Source organism: Ailuropoda melanoleuca, chromosome 2 (assembly GCF_002007445.2).
Source record: "Ailuropoda melanoleuca isolate Jingjing chromosome 2, ASM200744v2, whole genome shotgun sequence".
Classification (NCBI taxonomy): Eukaryota; Metazoa; Chordata; class Mammalia; order Carnivora; family Ursidae; genus Ailuropoda; species Ailuropoda melanoleuca.
The window spans coordinates 145,121,466-145,135,389 of NC_048219.1; the positions used below are offsets into that span (position 1 = coordinate 145,121,466).

The 13,924-nt window shown below is 41.8% G+C and overlaps 1 protein-coding gene across 3 annotated transcripts in view; it reads right to left on the minus strand.

Moving 5' to 3' along the window:
• Positions 1-1,999: 1,999 nt before the first annotated feature.
• Positions 2,000-13,924, minus strand: part of NFE2L2 (nuclear factor, erythroid 2 like 2) — a 33,759-nt gene continuing 21,834 nt past the window's right edge. For all 3 annotated transcript variants that reach the window (XM_011234207.3, XM_011234209.3, XM_011234208.3), the window contains exons 2-5: positions 6,089-6,355; positions 5,235-5,324; positions 4,423-4,614; positions 2,000-3,743 (exon numbers count right to left, since the gene is read on the minus strand). In XM_011234207.3, the coding sequence (XP_011232509.1) occupies positions 2,517-3,743; positions 4,423-4,614; positions 5,235-5,324; positions 6,089-6,355 (1,776 nt within the window). In that variant the 3' untranslated portion in view covers positions 2,000-2,516. The remainder of the gene's footprint in view (positions 3,744-4,422; positions 4,615-5,234; positions 5,325-6,088; positions 6,356-13,924) is intronic.

Below are 13,924 nucleotides of genomic sequence, written 5' to 3' on the forward strand. Positions count from 1 at the left end.
AGAACTATGGTTACTGGAATGAACTCCTCTGCTCTTGAGCTGGAAGTCCATTCCAGTCTGCCCAGCAGCGCTTTTCACCCCTTGCCAAGTGCCCGCCAATTCCAGGTGTTCCAGGTGGGGCTGCTGGTTTCAAATTCATGCCACCACCCCCCCCCCAACACACACCTATAATTTTGTCTAAGAGTGGGGCACTCTAGTCAAGATCGGAGATTTTTTTCTTGAGGTTGGAAAAATGAAGTCTCCAGGGATCTCACCACCACCACCACCAGGAGATACTTGACTGCATGAGAAAGGCCAGGGGCAGAATCTGAATGCCTGTTGACACCCCTTAGTTCCTGAGTTCATTTTCAACCCTAAGCTTTGTCATTCAAGTCAAATTCTCTCACTAATCTCACTTCAGTTTCTTTCACTAGCAACTAAAAGGCATCCTAATAAGGCTAATAAGATATAAGATGCTTAATGAGCTAGGCACAGTACTTTTTGTATAGTAACTCAGTACTTTCTTGCCCTACAGACAGGAAACTAGCCTGGGTACTTTAGTTAATGGAGGTCATTCTAGGAAAATGGCAGCATCAAGCCCAGCCAATCTGGCTTTAGGGCCTGTGGACCTCTGTACTGTATTGCTCCTAATGGATTAATAGGACTCAGTGAATAATCCACATGTAGTGCTTACTCTGAAGATGTGTAACTCTCAAGATGAATCTCCATTTCCCCACTTTAAAACAAAATATAAGACAAACTGATCAGATGAAGAAATAGTGAATCAGTAATGTGAGTGGTCTATTGGAAAGCCTGCAGATTTCTGTTTTGTGGGGCCTTAATTTTGTCTTATTTATATGTTTAATCTCTATGTCCTAAAATAAACTGACTTTCCCACCTTGACTTCCCTTCTCACCAGTCTTCATCTCAGGGCAACTCAGTTCTTAAAGATGTTAAGTCCTTGACTCCACCTTCGCCCAACATCCATTCTCTCAGAAAATTTTTAGTTTTACCTTTGAAACCTGTAGAATCCAGTGCCTTCTCCTTATTCCTGTTATCACCACCCTAGACTAAGACAACACTGTCCCTCCCACGTATTTCAGAGCTCCCCCCATTCATCTAATTGCTCCCATCTTAACCCTCTAGGCTATTTTCAACACACAAGGCTAAGGAAACTTAAAAATCAGATGTTACTACTTAACACCTATAGCTCCCCATTTGGCTAGGTAAAGCCAAAGCCATCATGAAGGTGTAACAAGGTTCTGTGCCACATTCTACTCTACCTGCCCTCTGTTTCTCCCCCCTCCATTTTCAGCCATGTAGTCCTTGTTCTGTCTCAAATAGGCCTCAGAGCCTTTGGATTTCTCTTGTCTGCATTACTCTTTTTAGCTAATACAGTGGGTCTCCCACACCTTTGGATGTTGCCATCTCAATAAGCCTTTTCCTATTTGCAACCCTATTTATTCTAGTGTGGGGGCAGAGGGAGAGGGAGAAAGAATTTTAAGCAGGTTCCATGCCCAGTGCAGACCCTGACACAGGGCTTGATCTCATGACCCTGAGCTGAAAGTGTCAGGACGCTAATCAACTGAGCCACCCAGGTGCCCCTGCAACCCTATTTCAAATTGCAATGCTTCCTTTCTCCTGGCCTTCCCAATCCTGGCATGTGTAGTTCTGCTGTCTACAATTCCAGGACAGGGATTTCCATTGTGTCCTCTGTACTTTAAAAATACCTAGCACAAAGTAGGCATACATGTACTGATGTGGGTAAACTGAATCAATGTTTTCATGTCAACATTCAGTATTTTCCTTGGTTGAGATGTACTTGCTATTGAAGAGATAAAATATCTTCTTGATATACTTTATTTCTTTATAGCTCTGGGACCAGAAGTTTAGCATAAAATGCTTTTCATATTTTCAGTGACTGGAAACATTCTGAAAATGCAGAATACCTAAGTATGTTAAGTGTGTTACTGTTCTGGAAAATACTGTGAACAAACTCAAATGAATTCCAAAGAACAACTTAACAGTCATAATATTCCTTTATTAGTACCAGCTTTTCAACTAAATTGGTTTTTGCCAGAGCTAAACAATTTAATATAAAAAAATGTCCTTTTTGTTCATAACAGTATTTATAAAAAAGTACATAGTGGTTAGTTTTGCAACAATTTGCTTTTATTTTAGCCAGATGTCATATCATATAAATCTATGAACGTAACAAATGAGATAAGAACAGTATAAATAAGTTTTTGTAGTATTTACACTTATACAGAAACTAGCCCAAATGGTGTTCTAAGAAATTAAGTTTGCAGTTAAAGTGAAACTACTGATTCAGCATACTGATGACTTATTTTAATGCTTTTTAAAGTTTATATTATTTTCTATCCTAGTTTTGACTATAATTTTGAATAGAATTACTTATAAAGTATATTTTTGCATTTCACATCACAGTAGGAGCTTTTAGTATAACAGTACAAAACAAACAAAAAACCCCAAAACAAACAACCCACTAGCTCAGAAAAGGTCAGATCTTCTCAAATCTAGTTTTTCTTCGTATCTGGCTTCTTACTTTTGGGCACAAGGAACACGTTGCCATCTCTTGTCTGCTGCAGGGAGTATTCACTAGGAGAGTAAGGTTTTCCGTCTTCATCACGGAGCATGCTGAAGACTTCGAGATATAAGGTGCTGAGTTGTTTTTTCAGTAGATGGAGGCTTTTGTCATTCTCCCCTTTTTCTTTGAGCAATTTTTCTTTTTCATCTTTTAAATGATCCAAATCTTGTTCCAGTTCCACTATATTTTCCAGTTTTCTTTTTCTGCAATTCTGAGCAGCCACTTTATTCTTACCCCTCCTGCGTATATCTCGAATTAATGCCAGCTGAGCCTCATTGAATTGCTCCTTGGACATCATTTCATTGAAGTCATCAACAGGGAGGTTAATGATTTTTTCAACAGGGAATGGGATATGGAGAGCTTTTGCCCTTAGCTCATCTCTTGTGAGATGAGCCTCCAAGCGGCTTGAATGTTTGTCTTTTGTGAATGGGGTTTTTCGATGACCAGGGCTTACAGGCAATTCTTTCTTTGGCGTGTTTTCACACTGGGCATCACGCGCTGGAGCGCTGTGCCCTGGAGATGGTGATGGGGATTGGGCTGTGTCTCCAGCAGACTGGACTGGCTGTGTTTTAGGACCGTTCTGTTTGACACTTCCAGGAGCACTATCTATCTCTTCCATTTCAGAATCGCTGAAGCCAAGTGGTGTGTCTCCATAGACAGAAGATTCCACCGAGTGTTCTGGTGATGCCATGCAAGGACTGGTGTTGAGTGAAATGCCAGAGTCAGAATCATTGAATTCTGTGGTTTCAGGGTGGTTTTGGTTGAAGGCTTTACAAAGTGATAGATCAGAAACATCAATGGGCCCATTAAGAAGTTCAGAGAGTGACTGGCTTAAAGTGGCAGAGGAGGGCATGCTGTTGCTACTACTGGGTTCTGCTATGAAAGCAGAATAAAATTCATCACCAAAATCTGTGTTTATTGTGGCATCTGAATTTAATGAGTTCACGGTCAACTGACTGGAATCTTCTGTGGAGAGGATGCTGCTGAAGGAATCCTCGAAAGCACTGAGAAAATGTGGACTGCAGTTACCTACTTCTTTTTCCAGTGAGGGCATTGATGAGTAGAAATGATAATTGTTGTCAATTTCTGTCATTTTGGTTTCTGGACTTGGAACCGTGCTAGTCTCAACCAACTTGTCATTTTGAATATTAAGACACTGTGTGGGAAAGAAATTTTTACTAAATGTAAATCAAGGTTAAATATTTTAATAGCTGATAATCTGTTTCTCATGGCAAATACCTATTTATTTATTTTTAAAGATTTTGTTTTTAAGTAATCTCTACATGCAAAATGGGGCTTAAACTCAACAACCCCAGGATCAAGATTCACACGCTCCCCTGAGTGACAGGCAGGTGCTGCTGATAGCAAGTATTTTTAATAGCTGATAATCTCTATCAGATGGTAAACTCTCTCTCCACCCCCATTCTTCCAGGCTTTTCTGTAATTCAGATAATTCCCATTTCTAACAGATACTTATGTCTAAGCATATGTATTATTTTCACAGTTCCTAGATCAGACTTCTGGCCTACGAAGACCAGATCTTTCCTCAAGACATCCAGTCTATTTTACTAATAAAAGTGCACTTAAGTGAGCACGGGCAGCTCTTGTGACTGAAGTTTATTTATTTACGTAATCTCTACACCCAGTGTGGGACTCGAACTCTCATCCCCGAAAGAGTCACGCACTCTACCGACTGAGCCAGCCAGGCGCCCCTCTCATGACTAATTTAAAAGCACCCTCCAATCCGTCCATGTCAATAATAACTGGAGTAATTAATCTAAAGACACTTAATATAAAAGTGTCTTTGGTATTTATTGATCTTAGATCTTAGTTACCTGCAATTCTGGAATGGATAACAGCTCCTCCCAGACTTGCTCAATGTCCTGCTGCATATTGTCTAGATCAGCAATGACTGACTGAACGACCAGAGTTTGAGGTGACTGAGCCTGAGTAGGAGCAACGAAGGCTGGATTCTCGACTTGGCTGGGGATATCAGGAACAAGGGACTGAAACGCAGCTGAAGAAACCTGAAATTGACAAAGCGTTGATCCATGTGAGTCTGCCAGCAACAGTGGAGAAGTGCACGCCAAGGCCCCCTCACAACGCCTGAAACTGGAATTGGCTAACGGTGCTGTGTTTCTCTACTTACAACCACTTATCACCCCGATTTCTAGATAACGAAACACCTTTTTCCCCCTGCTCAACTGACTCCAAATTGACCCATTTACTAGCTTGTTTTATCCTATGCATTTGAAGATAAATTTCAAAATAAGTAACAATCTTTAGGATTTAAATTTCTATCTCTTGGTAAAAATACCTAGTATAGTGCTTCAAACACAATAAATTTAAAATTGTTAATTGAGCAAGTCTTGGTTTACCCAGCTTGTTTTTTATTCACCAAAACTTATTTCTAAGTACCTATAACCAATGAGTTATTTGTTTCCAGGGTTCTGCAGATAGAGGGGTCTAAGTGGTTTTGGTTTTGTATTGTGTAGGGTTTTTTTTTTTTTTTAAATTGTAAAGTTATCTATAGGCTAAGGTTTCTTTGACAAAATTTCCTCCTGAAACACTTTTTTTAAAATGGAGATACACTTGTAGGATGTATTAGACAAAGTTGGGGAGTTTCACTGTTGGCCAAACGCTGTACCTCATTGTCATCTACAAATGGGAACGTCTCTGCCAAAAGCTGCATGCAGTCATCAAAGTACAAAGCATCTGGTTTGGGAATATGGGCAACCTAGATAAAAGGGAAAGACATAAAAGAAGAAAAAAATTATTCTGTGTCATACAATGTTTACAATGTAGTTAATCAAACATTTATCTTCTTTCAGAAATCAGTTTACTGTAGTACAGAGCACAGAATCAAACCAACCAGACTATCTGGGTTCCAGTCTTTGCTTCCCCAATTTCTTGAGCGCTCTAAGCAAGCTACTGCGTCTTTGAGCTTCGACTGCTCATCTGTGAACAAAACGCTAGTGATCTGTGCTACTAGCTTTACCACTGCCACCGCTGCTGCTGCTAGATTCTTACGTATTTCCACAGCTTACAAAGTGCCGTCACGTAACTGATGCCCTTGTAATCCTTACACAACAAGTCTGTGAGGTCGGCCGGTCAGTCAGGTACTGAACTCATCCGGAGGCTGAGGCTGGGAAGTTGACTTGATATGGTCATGAAGACACAGTAAAAGGAAAAACTGGAACTCAAATCCAGATGTTTTAGCTCTTGGGCCAGTATTTGTTCCTTAAACCCTGCCACACACCTTCGCAAGAACTGAGTTTTCTTTTTTTTTTTTTAAAGATTTTATTCATTTATTTGACAGAGATAGAGACAGCCAGCGAGAGAGGGAACACAAGCAGGGGGAATGGGAAGAAGAAAGCAGGCTCACAGCGGAAGAGCCTGATGTGGGGCTCGATCCCACAACGCCAGGATCACGCCCTGAGCCGAAGGCAGACCCTTAAACGCTGTGCCACCCAGGTGCCCCAAGAACTGAGTTTTCTGTACCTGGGAGTAGTTGGCAGATCCACTGGTTTCTGATGGGATGTGCTGGGCTGGCTGAATTGGGAGGAATTCACCTGTTTCTTCATCTAGTTGTAACTGAGCAAAAAAAGCCTTCTCTTGCTCCTTTTGGAGTTGTTCTTGTCTTTCCTTTTCAAGTTTTTTCTGTTTTTCGAGCTCATGCTCCTTCCGTCGTTGACTGAAGTCAAATACTTCTCGACTTACCCCAAGATCTATATCTTGCCTCCAAAGTATGTCAATCAAATCCATATCCTGTGTCCAAAAAAAAGGAGAGCGAGAAACCACATAGTTTTTAAAATGGCAGATATCATATAATTTACATTATGCCACTGCTGATGGTCGGGGGTAGGGAGACGACAATCTGAGTAGGAACACAGATCCAATGTTCTGGAAGGGCACAGTTAATTCCATTCAATGAATCTATTCATTAAAAGAAACAACAACCTACAAACACAGCCATCCATTCTAATCACTTCTTACTTGGATTATTAATGACTGGGTGATAGCAGAGGTCACTGAAGAGCAAAGTAACATGGTGCACATTAAAGCTCATGAATTACAAGAAATCCCACACCTGATAATGGAATACAGAAATTAGAGCAAGCACTCCAAGCCACTGGTTTCTTATGAGAAATGAAGTTTGGAAAACATGATCAAATATGTGGAATTTTTTCTAAACCTCAGCAAATATCCATTTTACAGAGGTGGGGGGATCCCCTGTTAAATGTCAATCTAGCAGTTGTGAAATATCACCATTCTTTGGTATTTCCTACACTGAATTACTTTCTCTCATCATTTCTTGCTACTCTTGTCCCTGTGGCTCATTTATTAAAGCAATTTCCTCTTGACTTGAGTTTTAGCTCCTGAGGCATGAACAAATCAGTAAAGAAAAGTTTAGCTAATGGTAATCTTGTGACCCATGAGTGAAGCAAGAGGCTGCTTGAGAAAGAGGTAGTACCCATTAGTTTCACTTCTGAGAAATCACAAATAACCCTCTTAAAAAAGTAACACAAAACTAAAAAACAAAAAAACATGGCTCCAGGGAAGGATGGAAGGTACTAAAAGTTTTAAGATATGGGCAGAATCTTCCAATGAGGGAATGGTTATTTTGATTTCTATAACAAAGCTAGGCCTTGGTACCACGTTGAGATTTTCCTAACCACATGTCAGAAGCAGATTTTTTTATTTATAGTTTTTGTTAAAGTCTACACAAGTAAGACATTTAGATCATTTTCCATTTAAGACGTCACCTATACTGAAAATAATGAGATTGAGATTAGAAAAATCAAGACATGGGGCGCCTCGGTGGCGCAGTCATTAAGCGTCTGCCTTCGGCTCAGGGCGTGATCCCAGCGTTCTGGGATCGAGCCCCACATCAGGCTTCTCCGCTGGGAGCCTGCTTCTTCTCTCCCACTCCCCCTGCTTGTGTTCCCTCTATCGCTCGCTGTCTCTGTCAAATAAATAAATAAAATCTTAAAAAAAAAAAAGACATGGCGGAAGGGAGCTGGGGCCTGAAGGCAGGTAGACACAGTGTGCACAGACGTCACATAGGTATTTGGGTTCTGATGACAGCTGGCAGCACTGGGTTGCCCAGTGTGTCTAGACTCTACTACTCTCTGCCTCCAAGGACAAAAATAACACGGTGGTTGCTTCACTGAGCAGTCAGGCTATTTTTACCCAACAAGGGGGAGCAGGCCACCCAGCCTAAAGGCAGCACAGCTAAATGGAGAGCAGAGGCCACCTCTAGCGCTGGTGACAGAATCCTAAATGCTGTGAAACCCCACTCATGGGCTTTATCATTATTCCAGCCTTGAGCCGCGCTGCAGAGTAACCGGCACACATAGTAGGTACCGTTAGAACATCTGTAGCTCCTTAGAACTGTTTTTAAGCCAACGTCTATCAAAGGCTTTCTACATGCCAGGCGTTGTTCAAAGTGCTTTACATATATACAAATGAATCCACAAGACAACCACATAAAGATAACATTCTTATTTCACAGATGAAAATACTGAGGTTTAGAAAAAAAGGATCCTGCTAGAAAGTGTACAGGGATATGTCCTGGGCAGCCTCAATCTTGGACTCGTGCTGTTTTAACCACAAGTTACACTAAAAATATAAAATCTGATCATTGACCAGTGGTTCCCAAACTGGCCAGGATATAAAATCCATTGGCATATATATACTTTGCTTTAAACATCTTGGTGGTGTGAAAAAGTGGCTAGTTTACAGAAGGTTGGATTGAACACATCACCTCAAATCGTCTTCCTGGCCACGACAACAGAACAGGAACCACAGAGCATTTATTCACACATGGCTATCTCCTCAGGGAGCTCCCCACTAGCACAGAGCATGAAAATAATTTCCAGTTTAAAAATGATGTGTTTCCACTTTAATGGACACGTTTATCCAAACGTCATGTGAAAGACAAAGGCCCAAGGCAGAGAGAAACCTACTTTAAAATTCTGATTTGGTTAGGTCCTACCTTCTTATTAGTGAGTTTAGATACAGCAGAGTATCCTATCGAGGCTGTTCTCTAAGCTGGAGCTAAGGGACCAAGGTATTAAGGAGGTCTTCAGACTTTTCACATCCACTACATGCCAGTACTAAAAATTAAAAGAATGTATGATCACTCACTCCATCTCAACTGAACTCCAGTCCCTCTCGAAAACCGATGCGGACAGCATTGAGCTCCTCAGATCAACAGAAGAGAAAGGCAAACACGTGTCCCGGCAGCTGGGGCCACTCTGGCGCATCCCTTCCTCAAGTCCCCAGGATGCCTTGGTGGGGGCTTCTCCTTGTTACGAGATCCCAGGATAAAAAGCAACACCCAGTTTTGATTCTTTTTCGTTAAAGAACTGAAAGAATAGGGCGCCTAGGTGGTTCAGTTGTTAAGCGTCTGCCTTTGGCTCAGGGCGTGATCCCAGAGTCCTGGGATCAAGCCCCACATCAGGCTCCTTGCTCAGTGGGAAGCCTGCTTCTCCCTCTCCCACTCCCCCTGCTTGTGTTCCCTCTCTTGCTGCCCCTCTGTCAAATTAACAAATAAAGTCTTAAAAAAAAAGAAAAAGAAAAAAAAGAACTGAAAGAACACTGAAGCAGTTTATGCTGCAAATACCTGCTAACAAATCAGACCATTTCAGAGTATTCCCAGAACCCAGCTCTACGGGCTGAAAGAAAATTTCTACTGTAATTTACTCTCAAATGACCAGTGGCTGTCACACCAAGAGTTGATACAACTCTATTTTTTCCTTTCTTACCCTTTCCTCCTGATGAGCTGTCTTGAGTGGGTTCAGATCGTTTAGCTATAAATTCAGTATATAACTGTTCTACCCCACCCCATCATACAGATGGTGGATCAAGTGAGACGTGAAAGCCATCTCTCTATAAATGTAAAGTCTATGCAAATGTTGCTATGCATGCTGACAGTGATGGTTCTAGTACTTGCTGTAATATAAGCAAGATCAAACCCAAGGCCAATGGACGGCCAAGAAGCTGCGGACCTAACTGAGTGGAAGCCTGCAGTAACATTCAGCAATGACGCTCCCTGGTTCCTCCTCAGGGAGGGTCCGAAATGGACGACTGGGCTTGTGCAACATGCGTTGAAAACAACACATAACATACGCTTTCGTGTTTACTTTCATGTACCCACATACACCCATTCGATTGTCGCTCAGTTCCTCAGAAGACTACCGTTCAATGCACAGCCAAACGGATTCAGTTTTTAAAACTTCCCCATAACATGCTCAGAAAAGGACACCCTGGGGCGCCTGGGTGGCACAGCGGTTAAGCGTCTGCCTTCGGCTCAGGGCGTGATCCCGGCGTTATGGGATCGAGCCCCACATCAGGCTCCACCGCTAGGAGCCTGCTTCTTCCTCTCCCACTCCCCCTGCTTGTGTTCCCTCTCTCGCTGGCTGTCCCTATCTGTCAAATAAATAAATAAAATCTTAAAAAAAAAAAAAAAGAAAAGGACACCCTGATGGATCCTTATCAACAAAGAGGAAAAGTCAGTCAGGAAGCATCATCTGGATCAGCTCATGAGCATCCTATGCTCTGATCTGAAATGACGCCGGGCCCAGGGAGCCCGAGCTTACTGTCTCCACCAGGAACGCCACCAAAAGATGTTTCAAGTGGCAACATCTACTTGTTCTTAAGGCAGACTGGGTAGCCCTCAGTGAGATCACAGTGAGACCAAAACAGGTTTCAAAGCGTCCTCAGAGGTCTTCCTCTGTGTTTTAAAGTTTATTTTTCTGTAATGTTTATTGTTGCTATGATAAGTCTCTAAAAGAAAACTGCTTAAAAATAAAAGCAAGGGTAGTCTTAACTACCTTGAATTCCTTAAAACAGATGTTCTGATCAAATTTAGAATGAAGCAACAATGGGTTTCTTATCATGGCCTTCATATATTATCCTCTGTGTTACTCAAATTTTCACATCATTTTCAGAGGAAAACACCTTCAGGGATCTGACGTTGTATGACATCTTCAAAGCTTTATGTTGAAAATGAGAACTATGTCCACCTAAGACTTGCTGTTGGGAGTCCCACGGCCTCAGGACTGTTCTGTGCTACTCTCACAGGCAGGCAGCACTTCCTGCAACGAGCCCTGTGACTGGGCACATGACTTCTTCCACAAATGACCCACCCCCACAAAGCTTGTGGGCCATCTAGGAGGAAGGAGTCCGGGTGGAGCCCATTAACACAAGGGAAGTGCCTAAGGAAAAGCTAAAACTGCTCTAATGCACAGAAATCTGAGGCCCTGAGAAAGAACAGCTTCTTATCCAAGCCCCTAAAGAGGAAGGCCACCATGCTCAACAGCAGATCAGTAGAGCCTGGAAGGAGAGAAAAGCAGGGGGACGGTTTCTACAGCATTCCAGCAGGTGTTTCCTTAGGACTAGGGAAAAAGCTTCTGAGGGCAACGCAGGCACTGGCTGTGAGCCTTCACATGCCATACGGAGCCACTCAGTGTCTGAATTTTTTGTTGTTGTCCTTTAGTGATTCCTGAGCGTGTTGCCAATTATGCTGCTAGCTTGGCTTACACAAAAGATGACAATTTAATAAGAAACATAAATGTTTGACAATTCGCATTAAATCACCATCTGGTCCAACGGAATAGTCATATTTAAAATGTATATATCATCATTTGCCATCTGTGTAATCTATTACATGTCTTATGGGGAATCTGAAGTTGGATTATTAACTCATACCACTTTGAAACAAACATCTTTGTTCCAGGATAAAGACAAAGGCCTTGAACAAATCAGCATTTTTCATACTCAGATGATCCAAAAAAAATTAGAAAAGATAAGGCAAGATGGCATAATCTCCTCTTAAATTAAGTAATTCTGTAAACTGAGGCTTTGGGAAATATCTGAAATGAAAAATAAAATGGCTTCTATAATATATTCACACATGTAAATGAGGCTTGCAGCTCTCAACCCACTGCCCTCCCCTCCCTCTCCCATTCTTTATTTTGTCTTGAAGATGGGAAGGAGGTGGGAGGCTTGCTTCTAAAAATAAATTTCACCAATAAACTTAAAAAAAAAATTAACTGCACAGATTACTAAACTTGTAAACAGAAAATGAAAACTTTCAATTTTACCAGGTAAGCATGAAACCATGTCTCCAGCTACTCCTTAAAATCATGTATTTCCAGGGGGCACCTGAGTGGCTCGTCATTGACCATCTGCCTTTAGCTCAGGTCATGATCCCAGGGTCCCCGAGTTGGGCTCCCTGCTCAGTGGGGAGTCTGTTTCTCCCTCTTCCTCTGTCCCCCAGCTTGTGCTCTCTCTCTCACTCTATCTCAAATAGGTAAAATCTTAAAAAAATAATAATAATAGGGGCGCCTGGGTGGCTCAGTCGTTAAGCATCTGCTTTCAGCTCAGGGCGTGATCCTGGTGTTCTGGGATCGAGCCCCACATCAGGCTCCTCCTCTGGGAGCCTGCTTCTTCCTCTCCCACTCCCCCTGTTTGTGTTCCCTCTCTCGCTGATTGTCTCTCTCTGTCAAATAAATAAATAAAAATCTTTCAAAAAAATAATAATGTATTTCCATTAAGAAAATAATAAGTCTTTTAAAGTTTATTCTCCCTGAGATCTCTCTTTCAATCAAATATTAATTATTGGCATTCAGAGTCTAATTTATTTTTTCAGTAATTTTTTTTCCCTATCCATGTCAGTCTTTAGATTATGCCCAGGTGGGTTATATTATTCACCTGAAAATGAAATCTGGTTTAATATTTTCTCCATTGAAGCTGCTCAAATATTTTTGAGCAAAACCAGATGGAACATGAATCCTATCCCATTGTCCAACATGAAGAACTATGTTTGGCTACAACACAACCCAGGGCATACTCAAATTCTGAAGAACTGATAAAACAACAAATCTCTCCTTGATTCACAAGTCACAGTCCCTACTAAATAAAGTAAAATGACAATAAGCAGGTGTAGTTTTAAAATACATCTCACTGATGACTATTATATTTCATAAATATTTATCTGCCCATTTTACTTCTCTTAGCTTCTATCCTACTGCTTCATTACAAGAAGACACGCAACACAACACCAGTTCTTTTTCCAGTGAGCATTCTAGAGAAGGCAGATGACAGGTTCTTCTTTATTATTTGCCCACATTCAGACACTTTTGGTTCTACTGGACTGATGTGCTAACGTTTAAATATATTTGCTACAATAATTTAGGTAAGAGTCACAAACTCTGTGTGTGTGTGTGTGTGTGTGTGTGTGTATACACATATGTAAAATCACAGAATGTTAGACGTGGAGGGGGCCTTTTCAGCTGTCTAGGCCAAGTGTAAATGTCACTGAGTTAACTTCTGTGTAACTACAGCTCCATTTTAAAAAATAACGGGCCAAGCAAAAAGTTGTATGTTGGCAGAGGCTCTAAGCAGGCAGTAACAGTTACCACTAGTCCAAGTCTTCCTTCTAGAGAAATCTTGTAAGGATTATTTCCCCAATCTTCAACAACCAGTGATTTCTGACAATAAAAATTCTCCCCAATACACCAAGAGATCATGAGTTTGCTCTTCCCTGAGGAGTGGTACCGTCCTTCTGCCCTTTTGTCTTTCAACTAGAAAATGGTCCCGTTTCCTGAGTCTGGCACGTTACTACGTACAGACATTTTCATGGGCTGTTTCCTGTTCACAAACAAGTTTCTCAGCAATGATTCAATCTAAGAAATATGATCCAGCCAGTTTACTGGAACTCTCACCCATTATACTTGTCTGTAAGCTGCAAACACAAGGCAAAGATAAAGCAAAACTGGAGAGTGAAGAGAATCGGAACTTGGACTGCTGATTTTCTCAGGAGGTACATATGTGTTTAGCCCCAAGAAGTCAGAAACGACACTGAATTTCCAAAAGGGTAGGTGATCCCACCTGCTACAAAGAGTGCACAGCTCCCACTCATCCACGAGCAGTTTCACACCGGCACCCCAACAGACTTCTTATCTGGTGGTCTGTATGGGAGTGGACACTGCCGTCAGGCCCGAGAGGGCTTCTCAGAGAGTTTATCCTGAGTTTGCCAGGAGAATGGCTCAGTTTGATAAACAAACTTCAGGATACATTTTTCTAATCTCTTTTGCATTTTTTTAAACAAGCCACAGATACACATTCAGTTCTGGATGCTGTTCTTCACACATGAAAGGAACTCTGTGAATAGGTCTCCCATCACTATTACAATGATTCTACTGGGGGGACGCCTGGGTGGCTCAATCGGTTAAGCGGCTGCCTGCCGCTCAGGTCATGATCCCAGGGTCCTGGGATCGAGTCCCACGTCTGCTTCTCCCACTGCCTGCGGCTACCCCTGCTCGTGCT